General features: G+C 42.3%; 1 protein-coding gene across 7 annotated transcripts in view; it reads right to left on the bottom strand.

Moving 5' to 3' along the window:
• gphnb (gephyrin b) overlaps positions 1-25,004 on the bottom strand; it is a 153,859-nt gene that overhangs the window by 31,526 nt on the left and 97,329 nt on the right. For 4 of the 7 annotated variants that reach the window (XM_061746634.1, XM_061746636.1, XM_061746637.1 and 1 more), the window contains exon 8: positions 24,235-24,369. In XM_061746634.1, the coding sequence (XP_061602618.1) occupies positions 24,235-24,369 (135 nt within the window). Of the gene's footprint in view, positions 1-4,169; positions 4,212-24,234; positions 24,370-25,004 lie in introns of all 7 variants that reach the window. The other 3 variants (XM_061746632.1, XM_061746633.1, XM_061746635.1) reach the window with 1 other exon arrangement.

Here is a 25,004-nt window from a genome sequence, read left to right as displayed (position 1 = left end):
CTCATCCATTACCCAAGCCGAGGTCACTGAGGTAGTTCATAAGCTCCTCAGTGGCAGGGCACCGGGGGTGGATGAGATTCACCCTGAGTACCTCAAGTCTCTGGATGTCGTAGAGCTGTCTTGGTTGACACGCCTCTGCGACATTGCATAGAGGAAGGGGACAGTGCCGCTGGAGTGGCAAACCGGGGTGGTGGTCCCTCTTTTTAAAAAGGGGGGACCGGAGAGTGTGTTCCAACTATAGGGGGATCACACTTCTCAGCCTCCCCGGGAAAGTCTACGCCAGGGTACTGGAGAGGAGAATACGGCCGATAGTTGAACCTTGGATTCAGGAGGAACAGTGCGGTTTTCGTCCCGGCCGTGGGACACTGGACCAGCTCTATAACCTCCGCAGGGTGCTTGAGGGTTCATGGGAATATGCCCAACCAGTCTACATGTGCTTTGTGGATCTGGAGAAGGCATTTGACTGTATCCCTCGTGCCATTCTGTGGGGTGCTCGGTGAGTACCCCCCCCTGCTCTATTAAGAGCTGTCCGGTCTCTATATTATTGGAGCAGGAGTCTGGTTCGCATTGCCGGCAGTAGGTCAGACTTGTTCCCAGTGCATGTTGGACTCCGGCAGGGCTGCCCTTTCTCACCGGTCCTGTTTATAATTTTTATGGACAGGATTTCTAGGCATAGCCAGGGGCCGGAGGGGATCCGGTTTGGGAACCACGGGATCTCATCTCTGCTTTTTGTGGATGATGTTGGCCTTTTGGCTTCATTGGGACCAGGACCTTCAGCATATGCTGGGGCGGTTTGAGGCCGAGTGCAACATGGCAGGGATGAGAATCAGCACCTCCAAATCCGAGGCCATGGTTCTCCACCAGGAGAGGTGGAGGAGTTCAAGTATCTCAGGGTCTTGTTCACGAGTGAGGGAAAGATGGAGTGTGAGATTGACGGATGGATCGGTGCAGTGTCCGCAGTTATGCGGTCGATGTACTGGACCGTCGTGGTGAAGAAGGAGCTGAGTCGAAAGGCGAAGCTCTCGATTTACCGGTCAATCTACGCACCCAACCTCACCACCCTCATGAACTTTGGGTAGTGATCGAAAGGATAAGATCGCAGATACAAGCGGCCAAGATGAGTTTACTCCGCAGCGTGGCTGGACGCTCCCTTAGAGATAGGGGGAGGAGCTCGGAGTCGAGCCGCTGCTCCTTCACATTGAGAGGAGTCAGCTGAGGTGGCTTGGGCATCTGTATCGGATGCCTCCTGGACGCCTCCCTAGGGAGGTGTTCCAGGCATGTCCCTCCGGGAGGAGACCCCGGGGAAGACCCAGGACACGCTGGAGAGACTATGTCTCTCGGCTGGCCTGGGAACGTCTCGGACTCCCCTTGGAAGAGCTGGAGGAAGTGTCTGGGGTGAAGGAAGTCTGGGCATCCCTGTTGAGACTGCTGCCCCCGCGATCCGGTTCCAGATAAGCGGCGGAAAATGGATGGATGGATGGACAGAGATGTTTCGTAGTAAAGGAACAGAGTGTAAAAGTTATATTATGGAGATAACAAAAATATCAGAAGGTGTCCAACAACTATCTAGCAACAAAATTTCTAACAATACTTCCCCTGGACCAAGAACTCGTATTTAATGCACGCTGGACGGTGTAAATGCAAGGGGTGTTATTACCTACCACTTGTTATGGTCGTTGACTGCATTGAACTTTTTTATGAGGCTCATCCATTTGTTAATGATCTGTTTCATTTCTTGCAAAGCTGCGGCCTGTCATTTTAGTGGCCGGTTGCATTTTAAGATTCCTGTAATATGCTGATTTATGGTGTCCGCAGCTCTGAGGATGAGGAGCTTGCGGAGCTCCTTGCCCTGTTATCGATATATCCCGGGCCAAGTTCTGCCGTCCCATGTACACCCATTTCCATCAGAGCGGGACCTATTATGGCATCTAATACCTACTGTATTTTAAACAGGCCTTGAATGTCTTAAAAACAAGCTTTTGATTGTTTTTGCTAAATAAATTAGAAATTCAGCCTCTGAGCCATGTCTGCAGCTTCCCAGTCTCTAACCTCATTCTTTATGCAGGATACTGAGTGGGCGGGGCTATGATAATGAGGCACTGTGCTGATTGGCTGCCTGAATGACGCGATACACCGCCACGGAAAAATGGCGGAAGCTCCGGCCGGCGGAGTTAGTTGTGGGCGTGGTGTCACCAATCGGAGGCCAACCTATGTAAATCACATTTTCGTTACGTAACGAAAGGGAGCAGAATCTGAATGGCTCGTAGAAGCCACATCACACTGGTATGCTCATCTGGGCGGGCTGTACAGACACTGCAGAATTTGGTTGCTTTCCTCCTTCTCTGAGTTTGCAGGCTGAGGGGAGACCACTTTGTATATGTTAAAGCAAGAGAAAACGTGTTTTTCATAATAGGTCCCCTTTAAGTGTTAAAATGTTCCCTCAGAGACGGGTTATTGAGGGGGCCAGCTCAACGCTAAATTGGGGTCATAAACGTGGGGTATCTGGCAATGTAAAAGGGGCTAAACTATACCTGTGTTAACCCTGCTTTTTGCCCTCACTTATCCCAAAACTACTTTGCCCTTTAATGTGTTAGCGTCTTGGAAAAGGTCCATTTGTGCTCCATTGTTCGTGCATTACATAATATGATCTTCCATTTCGCAAAACTTCTCAGAAAACATCCTCAACAAACAAACCTTTACTTTCATCTTCATCCTTCCCCTTTGAACAATATTTGTATTATTTATGGTGACTGTTTATGGTGACTATGTTAACGTTCATTGAAAGGCAATAAAAGCCTAATTCCCTTAGGGAAGCATATGGATCCCATTTGAGACAGATCTTCCCCTATATTCCCCCGATATTCCCCAAAGATCTTTTTATTATTATTGTTTGAAAGCTCTATCTATAGTTATGTTTAATTACATCCACATAACATAATAATAACCTAATGGCTACAGTATTTGTGCTTGACTTATGAAACATCATGCATTTCCTGAAGTAGAAACAAAATGTCTCTACAAATGTACACTTTCAATCTTAAATCCAATGCAAATGGAAACGTTTAAGGAAGGGCAGAGAAATGAAGGACAGGAGCGGTAAGGACAAACCAGCAGGACAAATGTGAAATGGCGCATTAACCATTTTATTTTAATTATTTTATCCTGATAATAACTGGAAGCTTAATTCACGACTGAAAATCAAATTTGATCCATTATATAGCATTCATTTTTATATGCCTGTTTCAAGATGAGTGATTAGATATAATTGGCTTCTAAGGATAACTGGTTCAAGAATCGGTATTTTCATATTCTCAAATTCTGCCTCAAAATGTGTCTGATTTAGTGGATTTTCCATTTTTATTTGTACTACTTTATTTCTATTTTGTACTTTAAAATCACTGGGTGCAACTAAGTTACTGATAAACATAAATGCTGGCAAGAGAATTGGCTCCCTTAAAATATAAAATGTCCACTAAGCTTCACATCAAACTCCTTTAGAAACTGCCAGTATATCAGATTAACGGATTTTAGTATCGCAGCGGATACGTGTCAGCGCCAACACGCCTTTCCTCTGAGATCATGTCTGTATCAATCACAGGCTCGGATCCGAGTCATGATCAGGGTAACGGGAGAACTGTAAACGCTGTGTGTTGATGTATGTGTGTGTGAGCAAGGCCCTTTAGAAGGAACTGAGGTGTGTACACAGAGGGAGAGAAATGTTTACGCAAGCAATATAACTTCATTCATATACATAATTCAAGCATCTTTCAACTTCACTTCTGAGGTTGAAATGCAGCTGAGGAAATGTCAAGTGATGGCCTGTTTACTTTGGCGGGGCATGAGAGTATGGAGACAAGGCAAGGGTTAGACACGGTACGTGATCCTGAATGAGACAACATTTCATTACAAGACAAAATCTGAGTGAAACAACAACGAGACAACATCCACACAAAAACAGAGAGGGAGAACGAAAAGGCTGCTGGGAATTGGCTTGATAACGCAGAGTGAGCGGAGTGCAACGAGGAGGACACACATCCACACACGTGAGGGAAAAGGTAGAAAGGGAGGAAGTCGTCATGCCAGGCAGGAAATCTGTTGGAGAAGGAAGGAGCAGCAACCGATGCCATGACAACGGCTGTAACGATGCATTAGAACACATGCAGGAGTACCTCAGCAATGCTTAGGGTGGATGAACAGGAGGGGAGCCGCGCCTGGTGCCGCGAGAGAGAGGAGGGGAGAAGAGAAGAGGTTTAACAAGGCCAAAGCTAGGTTGAGCAGGGGGACAGAGGCACACAGAGACTGACGGGGGGACGGACAGCCAACTCTGTCTCTCGGGACGACATCTGCATGACAGGTCTCTGTGTGACTGTCTCAGATGGGCCAAGGCAGCCAAGGGCATGACAGACGGGACAGGACAGGACAGGACAGGACAGGGCAGGACAGGACAGGACAGGACAGGACAGGAGAAGTGAAGGTCAGGACAGCAGGTAGGTATTACATGGGGATTCATTTCCCAACCACAACAATTAGAATTTTCAACATTAAATCAAATTGAGCTGGCTTGAATTTGATTCTCATTGTGTCTGGCAGAGTGTGAGGGTTTAGGGTAAAAAAATTTGACCAAAGAGAATCTACATTTCACCTGTTTATACCTGGACATCACATCTCATCTGCAGCCTAGAGGACCATGCATCCTGCTGCCAAGCAGTGACTGGTTAAGATGCCAGTCAACGTTCTAACGTCTGCATTTTTCTAATCCAGCCTTCAGTAAACTCAACTAAAGAACTCAAACAGCCATCAAAAGCATTTACGTGGTACTGTCTTTATACAACCAACATGAATAACCAAAGCTGTAAATTAAGTCAAGTTAGGTACCTTAGATTATCCAAGACGTGTCACCATTTGATCAGATTTTATAGCACATCACGTTCTTTTTGATTTTTTTGTAAATCAACGCCTACTATGTCTTTGACAGATGCTGTTCAGCCCTTCATTCATGTGTTAGTTTGTCAAAATGTCAAAAACAAAAACATGACAGAAATGCTGCCATCTGCGCTGGCAGAAGCTCTTGCTTGTCTAAAAGCCTCCCGAGCCAGGAGATATCACAGGGAAATCCATGCAGAAATATTACATCTCTTCCCAAAATAACGGTGGGCACGAATGCCAAGCTCACCATGAATTTTTAGTAAAGTCATTAGATGATTCTTGACCTTTCCTCGTGAATCAGTAACGTTTTAGATTATTATGCAGTCAGGGATGTCAAGGAGATGAGCATCCCATCTCTCATAACTGACATGCTCTGCATTCACAGCAGTTGCCCTCATCAAACTCACTGCTCAGATAATGGATTCTGGCAGGAAAGCATGAGTGGTTACAAATTAGAGCCAAAGCGTGAGCTATGAGGTTCTCCCCGAAAATACTGTAGGAGAAACACAGCAAGAAAAAGCTCATCTTTGTTCATTTTATCGGGGAAAAAAATAGATCACAGAAGCCATGAAGTGCACAACCCCTTTCAAAAATTCAAACTGTAAAGAATATATATTGCATGTGCTAATGCAGGGTACCTCAGTGACTTTCTCAATACTTGATTCTTGAAGGGGAAGTGATGGAGGAGATTCGCATCAGCTTTCTAAGAAAGCAGCGTGCTTTGTGCTCAGTAATGAGAGTCTATCTGCATGAAGCAAAATCAGAAGCATAAACATTCCAGATCAAAGTAAAGGACACAGAAAATTTCACTATTATTATTTTATCACCCATGAATGCTACATTTTTCTTTAGTTACAATTTGACACATCAGTGGAAGCGCAGTTAATGGACTGACCCAGGCCAGTCTCGCTGTTATACAGAGACCTAAGCTGCCTTTACACTAACAACCGATCATGGAAGAGCATCCTGTGGCCTGAAACCATCCCTGCATATCCAACCTTGTGTGCATCAACATTGGTTTAATGTCAAACCTTCGTTCTGTAAACGCTATAGGCACCGAAACGGTCATATTTTGGATTATCATTGCTACATGGAAATATATTTTAAAACATGATCTGAGAAAACGTTAACTCATATTAAAAATGTTTTATAAAAATGTGTTTAGCTTTTCAAAAATCACTAAATGTAACACAACAGACACCAACAATGAATTATCGATTCAGTTTAGTTCATGTAATCAAGTTCAACAGGAGGATGATGATACTGCAAGTGATAACTTGATTTCTTTACTCATCAAATTAAACTTGTACTCTAACTCATTTCAACTGTAAGTTTATTGGAAGAGATAAAAAAAATAGGATTTCAATTTTCTCCTTTGTGAATAAATAAACATGTTGAGCATGATTCCCTGCTGGAAAAACCAAGTGACCAGCAAACCCCAGCTCACCAGGAGCATGTGCTGAGTGCCTCCTCGTCTAGCCTCAGCCATTCATCACAGCCTCCTTATGCTGCCTCCGTAGCTACATATATGAGAAATTAATGAGCTATCGAGTGAATTTCCAGCGCGCTGAAGAGCGAGCGCTAACACAGCTGATTTGACAGGCACATGTTATGCTGCTCAGCAGTCTCCCCCGCTTCTCCGCAGCCCACATGGTGGATGAGCACGCTCAGTTCAGCTGGTCAGACAGTCTCATCCATTCCCTTTATTTCCTGTTAGTCTTCTTCTTCTCCTCTTCTGTGTTGTACTGTTCATCTCTCTCTTTTTTTCTTGCTGTTCAAAGCTCTCTTGTGCTCTTTCCATCCTCTGCATTGTGCTCAAGGCAAACTCAGAGTCAGCAGGCGTGAGCAACTCGAGACAAATGCAATTTCCTGTATGCTGCATGCAGACTAAACACATGCAGATACATGTAAATACTGCGCACAAATATATGACAACCTAAATTTAAACAATTAATGATGCTATGTGCCTATAGTTCTAAATATTCTTTAATATTAAAATAAAAATTGAATGTTCTCTGCACACATGAACAAGCACACTGCACTTAAATCTTTCTGACTTAAAGCCTGAAGCAATCTGACCCAGATGGTCAAATTGGGTAACGTGCAACACACAAAAGGAGAGTTGGATGCCTGTACATTAAACAGATAGCTACTTTCACTTGATCTCGGCATTAATATATCACACATATTATAATATATCCAGTTTCAGGTGACTCAGCCTGTTTTGCACCTGACACTGAAAAGACAGAGGTATTAATCTCTGCATTTTCTCTCTATCCATCTACTCTTGTGTCTCTTGTTACCAGGAGACACAGCAGCATCCCTCAGGCCATGGAAATATCGGACAAAGCAGATTTTCAAAAGCCGGAAAGAGTGAAGGAAATCACATGATGTTGAGTCGTTATGCTTTAACTTTATCAGAAGACAATTGTAGAAAAATCATTACACCGAGAATTTTGTTGTTCCTTTAATGATCATACTTAATTTGTATGCAGCGGTCAGCACAATTGTCTCTAGTTTCAGAACACAGACACGAAAAAGGCTAATCTCATATGGGAGCGAGAATATTTTAAGTAGGTTAAAGTTAAATGAATACTTAAATATATTGATAAATATGCTCCTTTGCATCATTTGTATTATCTTGAATAATGGCACGTTTACAGGTTAAAAACTCCTCTCTTGTCAAGCACATCTTGCCCTGGTTGTATTAAAACATAATAAATATGTTTTAAAGGGGCTCCTTCACACTTCTTATGGTTCTTGTTGAAGGTTTTCATGCGGGGGTCGAGGGTGGGGATCTGTAGTTCAAGAGGTGGAAGAGTCATTGTTTAATTGGAACATTGTTGGTTTGATCCCCAACAACTTCAAGTATATTTGTAAGTGTCAGCTAAATAAATGTAATGCTGAGCATTTGCATTTGAGAACTCTAAAGCATTTGAATTTTTACTTCAACTTTGAAAAATTGTTAATATTTACCAATATTTGATGGTGCAGCACATGGAAGTGCATTGAGCAATGAGAGATCAGCATGCATTGTTATGACTTGTTGGCCTTATAAAAAAAAAAGGATAATACACAGTGTGCGGGGTCAACGTTGACATCCAAGCTTCATCGTTTGGGGAAATACAATGTTATAAAAGTCAAAATAAAAAAATCCCTGAGATTTTCTCCTGTGATCGTCAAACACAGAAAAACTTTGTGGAGTAGTTTTTAGTCATCAACGCTGCAGTCCAGACAGGCACAGAAAGGATATTAACCATTTCTGTTTGGATCCGTTATTCACGCTTACTGTATGTGAAAGTATCACTAAAGATGCACTATGTTATCACTGTATTTGACTTTTAGAGCGATTCTCCACTGTTACACTGATATCCCTCTTCCGCCCTGACAATGTCTGCTGTTTGGAGCCATCGTGGACTTTGAAGGTGCTGCTCCCACAGTTCTTCATCCATATTGCCCTCGTTTCCTTTTACAGTGTAGTGCTGCAGCCAAGGTGCTGCATTAATGCCTGGAAGGCAACGCGTGGCAACTCCTGGGACCGAGAAACATTGCAGGGATCAAAGGGTTCCTTGCTTCTGCTTGTAAGGTGCTCTGGTTGAGAGCTGCAGCTAAACGTGGAGGGGACATGACTGATTGCTTGACTTAAACACTGATCTCTTGTGAAGTCCTGTGAGATTGCTACACTGGTGCGCTCGCTCACACTCGTCTTCCTGTGTTTTTATGTAACCATGTCTGCCACCTTTTAACACTGCAGGAACACAACAACTTTCAGCACATGAGCCCCCACTTACTCCTTTAAATTCTGCAGTCCACTGGGTCTTTAAACTGGTCAACAGACCTATTGCTCATCCCAAACCCATCCACGGCCTGACATCATACCTTCTCCAGGCATCATGCTGCTCATCAGCACTAACAGCAGCAGGCACACGTATGTGTCCAAGAGCACAAATTACATTTAAAAACACACACACTTCACATGCAACATAATCACCCCTAAACACACTCAGCTAATAATGTAAAATCTTTCCCTTATTAAACACACACACACACATACACACACAAACACACACACGAACACAACCCTCTACACTCAAACCTGTAAACATTTCTCTCTGATATGCAGGAGGAAAGACATTACTTACCATCTTCTGCCTGGAGTGGAAACAGAATGAGCTCCTCGCCACATGCACATACAAGCACACTTGTGCGTGCGTGCACACGCGCGCACGCACTCTTTCTCACACTAAGTGTAAGAGAGCGAGCGAGAGAGTGAGAGAGGCTGGAGCCAGAAGGACACGCGAAAGACTGTTTGGAGCGGCGAGGGAACAAAACAGCCGAAACCACAATGTGGAAGAGGAGGAGGGCACAGGGCTGCACATATGATGATGTGCACTGAATTGCACACGCATGACTGACTGAGGTCTGCGTACGTGCACGCGCCTCTGTGTTGGGATTGGTTTGTGCATTTCCTGGAAGCATTTCTGTCCAGGGACACTTGAGTCCTTTTCCCTCCACACAAGTCAACATTTCTCACATCCTGGCTCTACTTTTATTGCTTTCATAGTGAAATGAAGCAATTGAGCCATGGCAGGGGGAGGGGGAGGGGCTTGCATTAGCTCCTGAGTTGTACATCTGGATACAGAGAGACGGCAGCTTCTGCATCACAGGCATAGCAAAACGAACAGTCCTTCACTTCATCTCCCCTTCCTCACCTTGTACTCTATTTCCATCCCTTGTCTGAGCTCTCTTGTCACTTTCTCTCCCTTTCACTTCCTCCCACTCTTTTCTTTCCTCCTTTAGCTTCTGATCTCTTTTCCCTCACACATTTCATCATAAATCCTCAACACCTATAGCAGGCTGGGAGAGGAGAAGTCACTTTTACAAGCCTTATTGCGCTGGAGGAGGACAATAACACATATCAAGAAGCTGCCTTGCTGAGGACATACACACGCACACATACGTGCATACACGGCCAATGCTGTCAAGTTAAACCAAACATGAATCATTTCAGCAGAACACAAAGGCATATAACAAGTCTTATCTGTTGTTTCTGCAGGGGAATAAACCGTAAGATGAAAAGTGTGGGGAAATAACACCCACTGCAGTACACGGTGCAAAGGCTATACTGTCATGACATTAAAGGAAGGACTATGTTGAAATAACCTTTTTGAGAGAACCGTGTACGACTGCCTAACCTGGAAACAGGCCGATCACAGGGACATACTATTCCAAGAGCACAGCAGACTTTCATAACAGTTTCACAGGTCACATTAACGAATTCAAGATGTCAATATGAAGTCTTCGATATATGTAATAGATGTCTATTCAAAAGAGATATAGATTGACAATACATTTTCATTTTTTTTATTTTCCTCACTATTAAGTTGACATCTGACCACCGAACTAACAAAAGGAACAGCATCTGGCAAGGTTTCCCTCTTTTGGCTGAGAAACACCAACTAATACATATCCTGTGCTTTTAGAAATGAAAGGGCAACACTTTGCTCTGGTGACTGGGCTGTAGGTGGATGTAGGTTGGCGTTTTAAGGGGCTACATCTTGTCTTCTGGGTCGAATTTTACAAGGAAGCAATATTAACTGCAGCTCATTCAATGACCACTAGGGACTGGTTCCAAAAGCAAGTCGATCTCCCTTGACTTACATGTTAAAAAGTTTAGCTTTACAGCCCGGTTCACACCAGGTGGTTCAAGACCTGCTCATTCTGCCCATCTGCAACTTGAAGATGCAAAATAGACGGGGAAAAAGGTTTAAAACCATTTTATTTTTCAGAAATCTTACCATTGATAGCACAAGTGGTTTGTTCACTTTGGGCCCGATTTACTAAGATCCTAAATAAAGAGTACTAAATTGCGTGTGCACTGAAAAAGTTTGCGCGTGCTGTTGTTGTGTGTTTTGCGGGTGATCAACTAAGATTGCGTGCGCAATTGATAACAGGTGCAAACAGCAGTATTTAAATGAGGTGTTGCGCGTCTTACGGTTTGCGGCGCAAACTTTGCGCCATGGAGAGTCTGGATGGAAAGCAGGATAGTCGCAAGCGCAAAATGAAATTTGACGAGTTGGAGTTAGAGATATTAGTGGAAGAGGCAAATTGTTGTGCCGTATTCAGCACCCCTGCCGTGAAAAGCACCCCCTCGTATATTCAATGATAAGTAGACCAAGAAAAAAAACAACACACTGACACTTCAATATATTTATATATACACACTCACACAAACACATACTTAGGAGTTTATATTATATATATTTACAAATATTATGGAAGACAACACAGTAAGCAGGCTATTAATTAATGACATCAATAACCATTTACCCGATTTTTGTTATCTGTGACTGTGATTGTGGGAAAGTATGACTATTGTGGAATCCATGAGCGCATTTAAACATGAATCATTAACACAAAACTGGACGCTAAACAGAACATGACACGGAAATGAGAATATCATTTTTGTCAGACGAGGGGGTGCTTTTCACGGCAGGGGTGCTGAATACGGCACAACACCGGGGTATGACAACTGCAGAACAAGCAACCTTTTGCTGAATAATACTCGATTTAACATTCACATAAAATATTTCTCCTTTTGCATGTGGAGATTAGCACCTTCCTTTCGAACGTATTAAATACAGACGCAATCACAATCCCCGCAATAACTTTCAGGCTTGGTAAATCTCATTGCGCGTGGTAAATGGACCAATTTGCATCTTCCCCTCCCAGTATTTAGCGATTTCTGGCGGGTACGCCCCATATTGATTATTCATCAGGGCAAAAGTACTAAATGAATAGCGTGTGCTATTTTGCGCATTTGAGAGGCGCAGTCCTCTTTGCACGCTGTTAGTAGATCAGCTGGCACATTGGTTTGCGGGTGCTGTCAAGTTTGCACACGTTTTTACACACGCAAACCTTTAGTAAATCAGGCCCTTTATCTTATGATGTCTATGGTTTCAAACCTTTTCTAGTGTACGTGAATCTCCACTAATTCTTTTTAAAGAAAGCAACTTAAATGTGACCCGACTGCTTTATCTGAATTTTATTGTCAAAGAAGACAAAAAAACAAACTATCACACATCCTCATGATCATTTGGATAAAGGTTTAGAAAAGCACTTCCTGGATTGACTAAAGAATATTAAAATCTGCCCCCCCCCCCCATTATTTAGATTTAATTTTAACAATGGATATGTTAATGTTTGCTTGAGCCTGTCAGTCAGAACATATTGTTGACTGATCTAGGTGCCACTTCCATCATCTCCACAGACCATATATGGTAAACTTGTATTCTAGTCTTTGGCACCCACCAGACCACCACCTGACTTGAAGTTTGTAAACACGGTAAGCAAAATATAAAAGAATAAAAGAAAAAAGACAAACATGACAAACAAGCAATTCGGTCTGCTATCATATTGTGTAAAAGTAAAAGGGACAACAACTCTTTGCTTCTGCAAAAGCAACAGTTCTGCAAAAGTACACTTGAACACAGTCTCAAAAAGTACTTGTGCTTTGCTTTGAACAGTAAAAAACAAAAAAGGCAATAGTACTTCAGGTCAGTGCTCTGTCTTGCATTTGAGTGGTTTGACAATCGAATGCAAGAGTGATGTTGGGATTTTGGTGAAGGCCATAATGTCAGGTCCTTTTTGTTCATAACGATTGTTCTTTATGTTTGCATTTTGAATATTTTGGACAGGTTATATGTCTCTCTAAAGACTGAAATATCTACAGTGTTCACACATATAATTATCAATGCATATCTGATAAGGGGTGTGACTGGAGTCCCTCCAAATGACTTACACAACAAATAAACACAAGTGGCCTAGTGGTTAGGACCAAAGGTCGTGGGTTCGAACCCTGGCACTGGCGTCACTTTGTGCATCCGTGGGAAAGATGCTTTACTCTCTGCTTTCCTCACTTCACCCAGGTGTATATGAATGGGTACCTACGGTAGCTTTGCTATGGGAAGTATCTAGCAATAGACTAGCGTCCTATCCTGGGGGTGGTTACCACCTGTTGGTTTGCGCTACAGAAACCGGAGATAAACACTAGCTCTATGGGCCACAAGGCTCAAAAAGGACATACATATACATATAAATATATATATAAAAGTCCCACAAACCAGAAAACATCCTCCCTCATCTAAAGAGCATCAAGAAGACAGGGAGTGACCAAATGCTCTTGTATACACACACTTATTCTATAAATACTGAGAGTTACGGGCAATACAGAGTAATGCCTGCTTTGCCGTTTTACTTTACAAGGGCAGATGTCTCCCATGAAACCTCACAGATCATCAATCAGTCACGCTACAGCTGACTGTGCTGACGTTGTAACTGCGCATAAATCATGAATCTCCCGCTGTCAGATCAGCTCACTCTGTCAATGATTCTTTGTCACCGCTGATTTGGAAGTGATGATTCTGTGATCTGTGGACAGACCAGGCCTGAGCCAAACCGCATGTGCAGCTATTTTTCATGTCTTGTCTCGGATAACTCTCTCTCACATTTATCATCACTGTTGTCAAACTCTTGCGAGAGGCAGATCACTTTGCATCTCAACAACCAGGGTTGCACCTTGAAACTTTGGCATGAGATGAGCACTAAAATGATTGATCAATTAGCTAATTATTTATCTATTAGTTACATAAAATCAAAATGTACTGTACTAACTATAACGAAAAAGTCGCGACTGTGGAAAATGCTTATTTCATGCTTTTTCTCATTAGCTTCATTTATATTTTTTCGATATACAACAAGTTTAGCATTTCAGGCCTGCAACTCTTCCAAGAATGGCTGTGAAATGGGCGATTTAGCAAAAGAAAGGAGTTAAAAGGAGAGTGATGATGCATTTTTAAACAGGTGATGATGATTTGCATCCATAAAAAGGCTGTTTGAGTGCTTGTGGTGCAAAGATGTGCGGAGGATCTGCACTCTATGAACAAATGTGAGAAAATCATTCAAATATTCATAAACAATTGGCATCATATAAAGACTGGAAGGAATCTGCATATTTCCTATTGAACAGGGCATAACATCATTAACCAAATAATTTCAGTGCAAGCTCAAGCTCAGACGGTACTGCAGCAGGAACCGTCATTCATCATTCGATGATACAACCAAATGAACAAGGGATTAGCTTTGAAAATATGTGCAAACACTGAAATATGATGCTGCACTTAAAACTGCAGAAAGAAAAAGAAACCATATGTTTCCCTGGTCCTTCACACAATTACATGTGTTTCAGGATTTTTTGAGAAAAATTGGTGCCATGTGTTCTGGACAAAAGTTAAAAAAAGGTGATCCAAATTCTTACCAGCAACAAGTGCAACACAAGTCATACACAAGTCCAAGTCTGGCACTGACGCAAGAAAGTTCCTGCGTCAGTGAAATAAGCCTAAATAAGTTTCTATATTCTGAAGAAAGGACATGTATGATTTTCTTTGGCAAGATGATGCTAGATCACATGTGCACACATGAATGACTGAGGAAGAAGAGAAGACTGGTACTACACCAGCCTACACACTTCCAGATATATTTGTATGAAGAATGGGACATAATACCAACATCTCTTTTAAGCAACTTTACAAAGTGGTAAAAGCTTCAATGTCCAACTTTTATTGGAAATCACTAAAGGCCTGAAATTAAAAAATAGATAGATATAAATGAAATGAATTTTCCATATCATCATTCCATATCGTAACTGTGTCTGAATTGGTAGTGCAGTAAAATCAGCATGCTCCTAATGTCTTTTCCCATTAACCAAACCTAAATTATGCATGAGCATGTCTGTTTGGACACGTGTGTTCATGCTAACGTGGTCCTTTTAGTATACATAATCAACTTTAACCTTAAACGTGCAAGACATGCACAAAGGAGGACGATGCAAGAGGCATGGTCTGAATCTCATAACCTGGCTGCGACGGACTCTTTTCTAACATTTAGGTGGAGAGGGAGGAGACGATTTCCATAAGCCCTGGCCTTGCCTCCAAAGCTATACATCAAACCATTAATCAAAGAAAATGCAGTAAGACCAGAGCAAAATGAAGCAGTGTCCTCTGCAGAAGGTGGACCTGTAACTTTCCGCAAAGACACCATGAAAGAGTGAGGGAACTGAATATTTTAATCAAAATATATGCCAGTATCTGTCAAGCAGATGCGATGTTTGGAACACAGAGGACAAACAATGTTCGCATTTGCAAAGGCAAACTGATCAAGGTTAGATTTCTGATAGGAATTGGACTGGAAGAGTTGTTATTTCCTGCCTCACATTCACATTCAGAATTAGGTTATTTTTTTATTGAAAAGTCAGATACTGATTTATTTCCAAATAACAAAACGGCAAAACAACTATTTGTGCGCTCAAGGGTCATTGTAAACTGCATAATACGCATAAAACAAAAATGATTTTAATGTTGCAAATGGATGAAATGTTTATTCCTGATGACACTCGACATTTAAGGAAGGTTTATGAGGTCTTTTTTGTGTCTGCAGCATATTTGCATCTTTTCCAGCGGTGAAGGTTCACCCAAAAAACCCCAGAAGTTACGTTTTTAACAGACACAATGAAGTCTACAGAAAGGTGTATTTTTGTCTTGGACTGGGAGTGATGTTTGTGTGCTTCTCCCTTTCAAGCCACATACCAAGTGAAGATATATCATAATGTGTTGTTTTTTCTACATTAAAAGTCTGCTTTAGGTCTCTTAACAGAAAAAAAAGCTTGTCCGATAAAATGTGAAAACAGTTGTTTCCCAACTGTTTTTTGAACTACTATTTTTTAAACGCCGCCGTCTTCTCCGGGCCAAAGTTTATGGAAAATGGTCTGAGGTAAATTGGAAAACTGTTCTGTGGTCAGATGAATCAACATTTGAAATTCTATTTGAAAATCCTGTCCAGTGAGCTACAATGAAGAGGGACCATCAACTTCAAGCATGGGGTTGCATTAGTGCCTATGGTGTGGGCATACATATGCTCTCATCCAGACAACATCTCTTTCAGGGAAGGCCTTGCATATTTCAGCAACACACTGCTAAACCACATACTGCATCCACAACAGCATGGCTTTGCAGGAGAAGACTCCAGGTGCTGAACTGGCCTGCCTGCAGTCCAGACCTTGCACAGACAGAAAACATTTGGCACATCATGACAAGAACAATTCGGCAACGAAGGCCTAGGATCGTTGAGCAACTAGAATCCCGCATCAGACAAGAATGGGACAATATTCCCCTGCCTAAAACTTTACAGACGGTTGATAAAAGAAGAGGGGATGCTACACAATGCTGAAGATCGCCCTGTCCGAACGCTGGATACGGAGCTGCACAATATAATGCTTCCAGGTACATTTATCTGGAGCAATAGCTCCATGAATGCAAAATAAAATAATTAAAAAAAATAATAATCATGAAACACTGTTTTAAATACTAAACCACTTTCAAAACAGGCAGAAGTAATTTTTGAGCTTTTGTCTCAGAACATCAAGGCACATACAAGTCCTGAGCAAAATGACTTTGGTGAGAGCAGGAACAGGAGGCATCACTGAAAACACACATGTACACACACTGTCAACCATCCTCTGAGTCAGAGCCTCATCTCCCATACGCTTCATTAATCCAAACTCACCCTTACATAACTGCACTAAATGCTCACAAGAGTGGAAGGGTACAACAACCCTCCTTCTGTCCTGGATGCGTGTGCATGCCTGCATGCATCTGCCTTTGTGTGCACAAGTAAGAGACAGTGTGACAAAGAAATAAAATCTGGTTACATGAATGCTCCCGAAGCTGCTCAGTCTGTAATCCTTTTGTATCAACCTGCATTTGTTGGATGTGTGTGTGTGTGGGGCATGTCAAAATGAGACACTCTTTCTCCCTGAAGGATGATTTTACGAGTCTAAATTTGCTGTGTGCAGGTGTGTGTGTGTTCCCAGTTATTGCTTTGCACGCATGCAGGTTTGGACATTCGTTGTTAGTCTGTGCTCTTCTTTGTTCTACAGGCACACACAGACACATTCACACACACTTAAACTTGAATAAGTGAACTTTAGAGATCCTTTGATACATACACACCTACATGAGCACATAAAACCCAGATTATTTGTACAGAATAAACACTTATGTAAACCGTGATTTTGTTCGTATCTGCCTTCACTTTCGCTAACACCCGCCCCGTCCACCGGAGAAAGATCCACGCATATCCCCACAGCTTGACAAATGTAACCTCAGCTGGTGGTGCTGTTACATGACCTGTGTGATTGTTGTTGCATGTTTCTATTTCGCAGAAGAGCATTATCCTGCTTGTGCTTTGCTCCGTGAGCTGCAGTGTTGGACCTGCTGCGTGAGAAATCCAGCAACTCTGGAGGTGAAAAGATTAAGACCTGCTCCATACTTTCTCCTCTCAAAGCCACCACGCAACGCCGGCAACAAGACGCAGCTAATAAAGTAGCGCAGCCCACGATGGCACATGAAATGCATCAGTGAGCAGAAGCTTTGTGGCTCGGGCTTTGGCTCCGGGGATATTCTGTACACAGTGTCTGCAGCCGGTAGCAACGTGGGAATTTCAAAGAACATATGGCAGCCTGTCGCTGGGAAACAGCCTGTGTCAGAAACTAAAGAAGTGAACAGCTGCATCTAGAAAACCAAGTAACTATTGGTTGTCTGCTTACGCACAAAGACACGTATGACCAGACACCAGAAATGCTCAATAACTTGGTTTGCACATGACTGTGACAAGCTGAATCACCCAAACGAATGAGGCAGACCAGCACAGGAGGATCTGCAGACTGCAGAGAAAGTGAAGCTCCACTGTTGATCGGAAACATGTGGTTAGGGTTACGCTAGAGTGACATATCAGCTCAAGGTGCTCTGCAGAGCAGAGGTCACATGTTTCGGGCCAGAAGTGGGGCTCTACCTCTCCAATGCATAAGGCCAGACTCTTCTCAACTTGCTTTCTTTAGGAAGGAAAGGTGGGCAGGGGCTACTTTGCCGCATCACTGAAGCCGACAGCACCATTAAAGCTCCTCACTGCCCAATTATTTACAGACCCACACTGTATATCAGCTGAGGTCAAAAAGAGTCTAAGGCTCTCTAACTATGGTCAGTGAGAAGCTGGGGAGCAGGGCAGAGCTTAAAACTACAGGGGAGTGTAGAAAATGGAGTGAAGTGGAGCAAAAGATGTCGGTTTGTTTCAGTTCAGTTTGAAATCTGCAGAAAAGATCACGATAAGGAAGCAGACATTCAAGGCGCAGCAGTGGGAAACCCTAACTATCCCATCTGATGGTTGTTTTTAAGCTGACACTTCAGTGGGTGCTTACTTAAATCAATAAGGAAAAAGAAAAATCCACCATGCCACTTTAAAGCTCTTGCTGTGTTTGGTCTCTCTGTAAAACAACTAAAAAGCAGAAGATCTTTCAGATCAACTTCCTTTTTATCCTTCAAATAAATCAACAAATACTTGGAGTTAAGCAAAGTCCCAAACTGATCTGCATGGAGGCCAGGAAGAGAGTCCGAACCATTGTTGTTGCTGAGATGTGTTCTTGTTTTGTTTTTATTTTATAAAGCCAAAGTCACAAATGTTTCAAGATGTCCAGGACCATAGACGCTTAGAATTTTTTGTGAGACCGCTCTAGTGTCACTTCCAAAATTGCCCATGGAGATGTTTTTGCCCAGAACCCTTTGGAAAGGTGTATGTATGTCAAACTGGGTTTTATTTCCCTGACCAAATTGATTTAGTGAGTGACAAAGAGTCGGACAATCAAACAGTAAAGCAAACATCTCACAGCTCATAAGGTGGCAAGTGTGGCATAAGGGTCTTCTAGTCAGAGGTCATAGTCCACTGCCATCTATTCAGCTTCCAAATGCAGAGTGGTTTCCAGGCTGAATTTGTGTTTCCTGAGATATTGTAAAGACATTTAATGGTGAAATTACTGTAAAATCCTGGCAGCACCATCATTCTGTAGTGTGCAAGTACAGTTGCTGTGGCTATTTTTATATTCTGAGGTAGTATTATTAACTATAGTCTAGTACATAACACTGGGATAACTGCAGTTTCTGTGAATGTTAGCAGCATCTACCAGCATATTACTATGTTTTCAAAATTAATATTAATATTGCTCCAAAAGACCAATATGACATGACCAAATTTCTCTGTTAGGAGTCAGCTCAGTCCAAAAATATGTAATTCAATGACCCACTTAGATATGTAGTGATGTTATTGTGACATAAAAAAAAAGAACACAGATGTTTTCTGGTTGTTATCTCCACCCAACTTCAAATCATGCACTGCCGTCAATGCACTCAGCAAGTCTCTGCTGCCCCTTAAAAACTGCTGCAATGAACAGAGCTGTAAAGACATCAATGGGGCCTTTTAAACTATATTATTGTTGTACTTTCACAGAAATGTCATTATGATGTCAAGATTGAGTGAAATTTTTAAATAAGTGCATAACACATCTCCATTGTGAGAGCGACATAAGGAATAATGTTCTACTTAATTCCATCATATTTTCCCATTCAACCACAACAGCAACTGCATTACTCATAACAGCAATGCTTGGACAAATGCTGCTTGAGAAAATAAAGTTTTATTCTTGAAAATTACAGCAATTGACTTTTACTGCCTTATCGACCTCGCTGACCGTAAAATTACTTGTGACGGGTTGAATATTTAACTGCAATTTCCAGGCATTTTGAAGTACAATAAGATAAACCATTTATGCTGAGGTCAATTTACAGCTTCAACTGGGATTATAAGCGCGGCCTGTGCTTCAAACTGCGTCTGATCATTTCTCTGGATGAACCATTGCACATCGACAGTATATTTCCAACCAGACTCCCCCTCAGCTCCACTAGCACCGGAATCCGATTCAGCAGAAAGTGAAAAAGAGAGAGTGCTCTTGTTGGCTGATCCCTCTGATGCATGACCCGTCTATGCACTTGCCCTCCCTCCCTCCGACTTTAACATCCCATCTCCCTGTTCCCATGGCAACCCCCTCATCTTTTCCCATGGCACCTGCCTGCTGTCCGGGAGACACACGGAGACATGGCACTGACAGATGATGTGAAAAAAGAGAAGAAAAAGGAGACAAAGGGAGCGACCTGATGCCATTTGGTAATGTAAAAACCTGCAGGAGAAATTGGTTAAAGCACAGAAGGATACTTCTACAGAAGATTTGGTGTTTTCATCAAGAATCATCTGCATTTTCAGATACAGAGTTGCAACAGGACATCACAAGTAATGAATTAGAGTTACATACTGATAATATGTTTGAGTTTCCCATTAAAGTAAGAACATACCAAGTATAGTGTAGCTAAAAAAAACCTGTGTAAATAATTTTGTCAATGGTATTGAAGGCGTCCAAGCACAAGAACCACAATCTCCTGCCTCAGTAAACAGACAAAAATACACTTGCTGACAAACAACAGGGGTTCAACATGGAAATGAACATTAAACATAAATACTCTGCGATGCTGAGACCTAAAAAGCAGTCAGTGTGGGTGTTTGTGAGCACGTTCTGATGTGCAACCAAGAAGCTAGCCTGGTTTTAGGTATTGTGAACAAACAGTAAAATGTGACTGAAAATGAAGAAAAGACTTTCTGATTCTGCAAACAATAAGATAATGATGCTTAAAAAAAAGGGGATATAAGAAGAGTTGAGTAATGCACATCTTTGTACTCCCATCCTGGTGAGAAACTCATCAAGTTTTAGTGCGGCCAATTTAAAGTGGGTTCTGATTTGGGATTTTACTGACAGAATGCGGATTTAGATATAAATTACAACTTAGTGCAAATGTAAAGCTTCAAACTGCAGCAACATCTCAATTTTAGGCGTTGGACTTGTCCGTAGACCTCAAATACTCATAATTAAGTTGTTAATACTGTGATGAACTGGTGATATTTCCAGGGTATACCTGCCTTTCATGCAAAGTGAGCTAAGATAAACTCCAACAGACCCCTGTAACTCTGAACAGGAGTGAGTATAGATAATAGGTAGATAAAATCTTTAACAAACAATCTTTGCTCCCTTTATCAAATATTGCAATAGATATTTAATTTATTTGTTTTTATTTTGATCTCTTATTTTTTTTCTTCATTTAGATTGAAAAAAATGAGATCTCTCTTTGTGTCATTATGATTTTATTTGGAATAAATCAAGTACCATTAAGCTGAATTCAATAATCGGTTTTGATTCCTTTGCAATGACAGCGGCATTTAAAAAACCAGGCAAATTTTCATAATAACTTAAACCAGGACTGACGGATTTGATAACAGCTCCCGAGCTTTTAAAATTACACCAAACCATTTCTATGATGAGAAAGCTGGAGGTATTTATCAACCAAAACTGGTGGAATAAGAGATTATCAATGGCAGCAAGTAAATACCTGTCTGTGTCAGTGTTATCCTCAGAAGAGTGGTGGATTTAGGGGGGTTAAAAAACGAGCTGGTGTGCAGCCTTACAAAGAGCTAACGGTGTGTACGTTCTTCGCGTGTTGATTGATTACAGCTTGTGTCTGTTTCCATCTTATCTGACAGGAGTTTTTCTGCTAAGTTAGGGTAGTATTCTGCAACTGCATCCACACTTAGTTACGGGGTTCCCCAGGGCTCCATATTAGGCCCTGTTGTCTTCTCTTTTTATATTCTTCCTTTAAGGTCTATTTTTAAAAAGCGAAATATCTCATGGTCCAGGGATTGGGTCGCAGAGCCACCCTGCCACGACTGCTACCCAAACCACATTGCACCAGCTTCTCGTGGCCCTTCCTGCGGGTGGTGAGCCTACTGGAAGGTAGGCCCACGTTGCAGTTTCGGACTGAGTCCAGCCGAGTCCCATGGGCAAAAACCCGGCCACCAGGTGCTCACCTTTGAACCCTTACCCCGGGCCTGGCTCCAGGGTGGGGCCCCGGTGACGCCAAACGTAACTGTCCTTGTTTTTACTTCATCCATGGTTGGCTTACGAACCGTTCTTGGTCTGGCCAGTCACCTTGGATCGGCTTTCCATGGGAGACCCTACCAGGGGCGTAAGGCCCCCAACAACATAGCATGTCCCGCTAGGAGGAGACCCCGGGGGAGGACCCAGGACATGTTGGAGAGAATATTGGCGCTTTTCCACTAGTACCTACTCAGCGTGACTCGACTCGCCACGCCCCCGTTTTGCGCTTTTACACTACGGGCCGAGGCGGGTGGAGGCGTGCCGAGTAGATACTTTTCTGTACCTATTCTGCCGAGGTTCTAAAAGTGCTGAGTAGGCCCTGGATCTGGCGTCATCACAATACACGCCACCGATTGATCGGGGGGCGGGGCCGTCAGACGTTTGAATCAGGAAGCGGGAATCAGCGCGAGAGCGACTCGCGGCGATTTTATTCAACAGTGAATGGCAGCGCTAAAGTCTGTTTGGTGATCCAACTCTGAGGTGCATGTTAATAAACCTGGTGGCTGAGGAGAGAATTAAAAAGGGATCCAGACGGGCTATAAGGAACGACCAGATCTACCAGGCGCTCTGTCACTCGCGGCTCCCAGCTGATTTCTCAGCAGCGCCGACACAAACAAAATAAAAAAAAAAGCGTTGCCGCTTGAAGCTTCTTTCACTCTCATTTTTTAACTTGATATCGAACACAAGTCACAGACCCAGCAGCACATATATCATCTCCTCCATGTTCTACATCTTTCGTGTTGTTGTCTTCTCCGTTTAAATCACACAATCAAATACGTCACAGCAGTTTCGCTCCAACCTGCCTACTTCTCATCTGGGTGTTTAAAAACAAACGAGGACAAGGCGAGACGAGGCGAGACGAGGCGTGACGAGTAGGTACTAGTTTAAAAGCGCCATATGTCTCTCAGCTGGCCAGGGAACTCCTCGGAGCCCCCCTGGAAGAGCTGGAGGAAGTGTCTGGGGTGAGGGAAGTCTGGGCATCTCTGCTCAGACCGCTGCCCCCACAACCCAGTTCCATATAAACGGACAGAAGATAGATGGATGGTTAGATGGATGAATATCTAATTTCATTGTTTTGTAGATGATCTTCAGATCTACAAAAGGCGATAGTCATGTTAACATTTAGGCCCAGTTGAACTGACTCCTTAGAATCTTTTATTCATTATGTTTTATTGTTTATAGCTTTTTATTTATATTGATATTGCTTTGTTTATTTGTACACCACAACTTTTGTGGTTTTAAATGTGCTATATAAATAAGATTTGACTTGAACAGATACAAGCCAAATTAATCCTAAACACAAGGAGTCAAATATGATAAAGAATGAGTGAAATGACTGTAATGTAACTAGATTTTTTAGTTTAACTCTGTCATGAAGCAGATCTTTGTCCAACACAGTGTTGGGCATTTCAAGCAAAATCATCATCACAACTAAGGGTGGACCTAACAACGTATTTCTGAGACTGTCCTAAGTGGCAGCAACATGCATTAGCATGCTATGTCGAGAGGTTGCAGTACTATATTAAAACCAATTTGTTGGACAAGTTTTGTGCCAGTGTTGTTTCACACTCTCAGCTTGAAGACTGCAGATCCAGCCTCAGAAAGATCACTAATTACAACTTTGCCCTAATAGTGAGGTTTATGCCTGATATTTGGTGAGGTTAAGCCTAAAAAAAGCTGGGTTCAGAGAAGGAAGAGATTTCTTTGAATCCAGTTTTTCACAATAATAATGTTGCACATAGATAAACAATGCTAAAGTATGTAACAATGCCAATGCTTAGTATGTTGGGAATAAGACTTAACTTGGTTGTGTAGGTAAACGCAAGCTGGTGAACAAGTTCCTACTTGCATGGTGGGCTTAGGTTGCTTGGCAACTTTGTCATCATTACAAGATGTTCTGCTCTCAGTGAGCATTTAGTCTCTGCATGTCAATAAACAACTTGTTTTTTGCAGATTTTAGTTTTCAAAGGATTTAAACCATTTACTTTGTATTGCAAAAGTACAAATTTCAAGGCCATGAACTCCTTAAAGCTTGTATGTCATGTCTTTGTGGCATTTGATTTCATTTGCCACATCTGAATCTGAGTTTTTTTTAATAAATTTTTTTTTTTTTTTTCATATTAATAGAAGGTAAATGTTGTTTTTTCTGGAACTGTTTGGCAGTTTGTAATTTGTAAATTCAACGAAAGATCGAAAAAGATTGTTTTCTAATACAACAGTTACATTAGAGTTATATTATATTATATAATACCACTGAATTGGATAATTGATTAGAGGTTAACAAAGGTTATTTTCTAATTCTTCACAAGGACATCAGTACAACAATGTCAGTTCCGCATTCGTGTAGGTACGTGTCGGTGTGTGAGTGTGTCCGTGCGTGCACTCACTTTTGGTGTGGGACAGGAAGCAGTAGAGAGGCGAGACGTGGCCTGGGCGCGGGGTGACTCGGAGGGCGTGGTGCTGAGAGACGCCGCATCCCTGGGCAACACCTGCACACCCCGCGAGATAATGGAGTCTGGAATCTGATATCACACACACAAACATATGCAGACACACATCCATATAAACACCCCACACACATACACACACCATAAACCCATAACACACATACTGATATTAAAGATTCAGGGGGACATACACACAGACACATATATATGTATACATACATAATCCACACACTCCAAATCTCTTTACAGGCACGCAAACCAGCCATAAAGACAAACCATTTTTCAAATGCATCAAACTTATACAACCGTGCGGATGAAGATGAAATGCACATTACCTCAAAAACAGTCAAGTTGATGTCAAATGATGTAAAGGATGGTTGAGGTTTTGGGGGGGTGGACTCTTACCAATATTTATCTGTGACTGGACAATGAGGTGGGATGCTACCCTGACAACAGAGCCTTAAAGAAGGGTCCAGGCTGCAGACAGGACAGGACAGGACGAGGTGCATGGAGACAAACTATCATAAAAAGTGGTAGTGCACAACTCAAAAACGTAATCTATCATATGCACCGTTTTAAAGGTGAAAACAGTCAGGATACCGGCATGCTCTAATCCAACAACATCCAGAGGTGTCATGGTCTGAGTATGAATGACATAACTCAGGATCAGTGAGGACAATGGAGCTATACCACACTTGGTGTTGCACATG

This window comes from Cololabis saira, chromosome 18 (genome assembly GCF_033807715.1).
Source record: "Cololabis saira isolate AMF1-May2022 chromosome 18, fColSai1.1, whole genome shotgun sequence".
NCBI lineage: Eukaryota > Metazoa > Chordata > Actinopteri > Beloniformes > Belonidae > Cololabis > Cololabis saira.
Note: the sequence above shows the minus strand (reverse complement) of the source record. Positions and strands in the feature narration are given on the sequence as shown.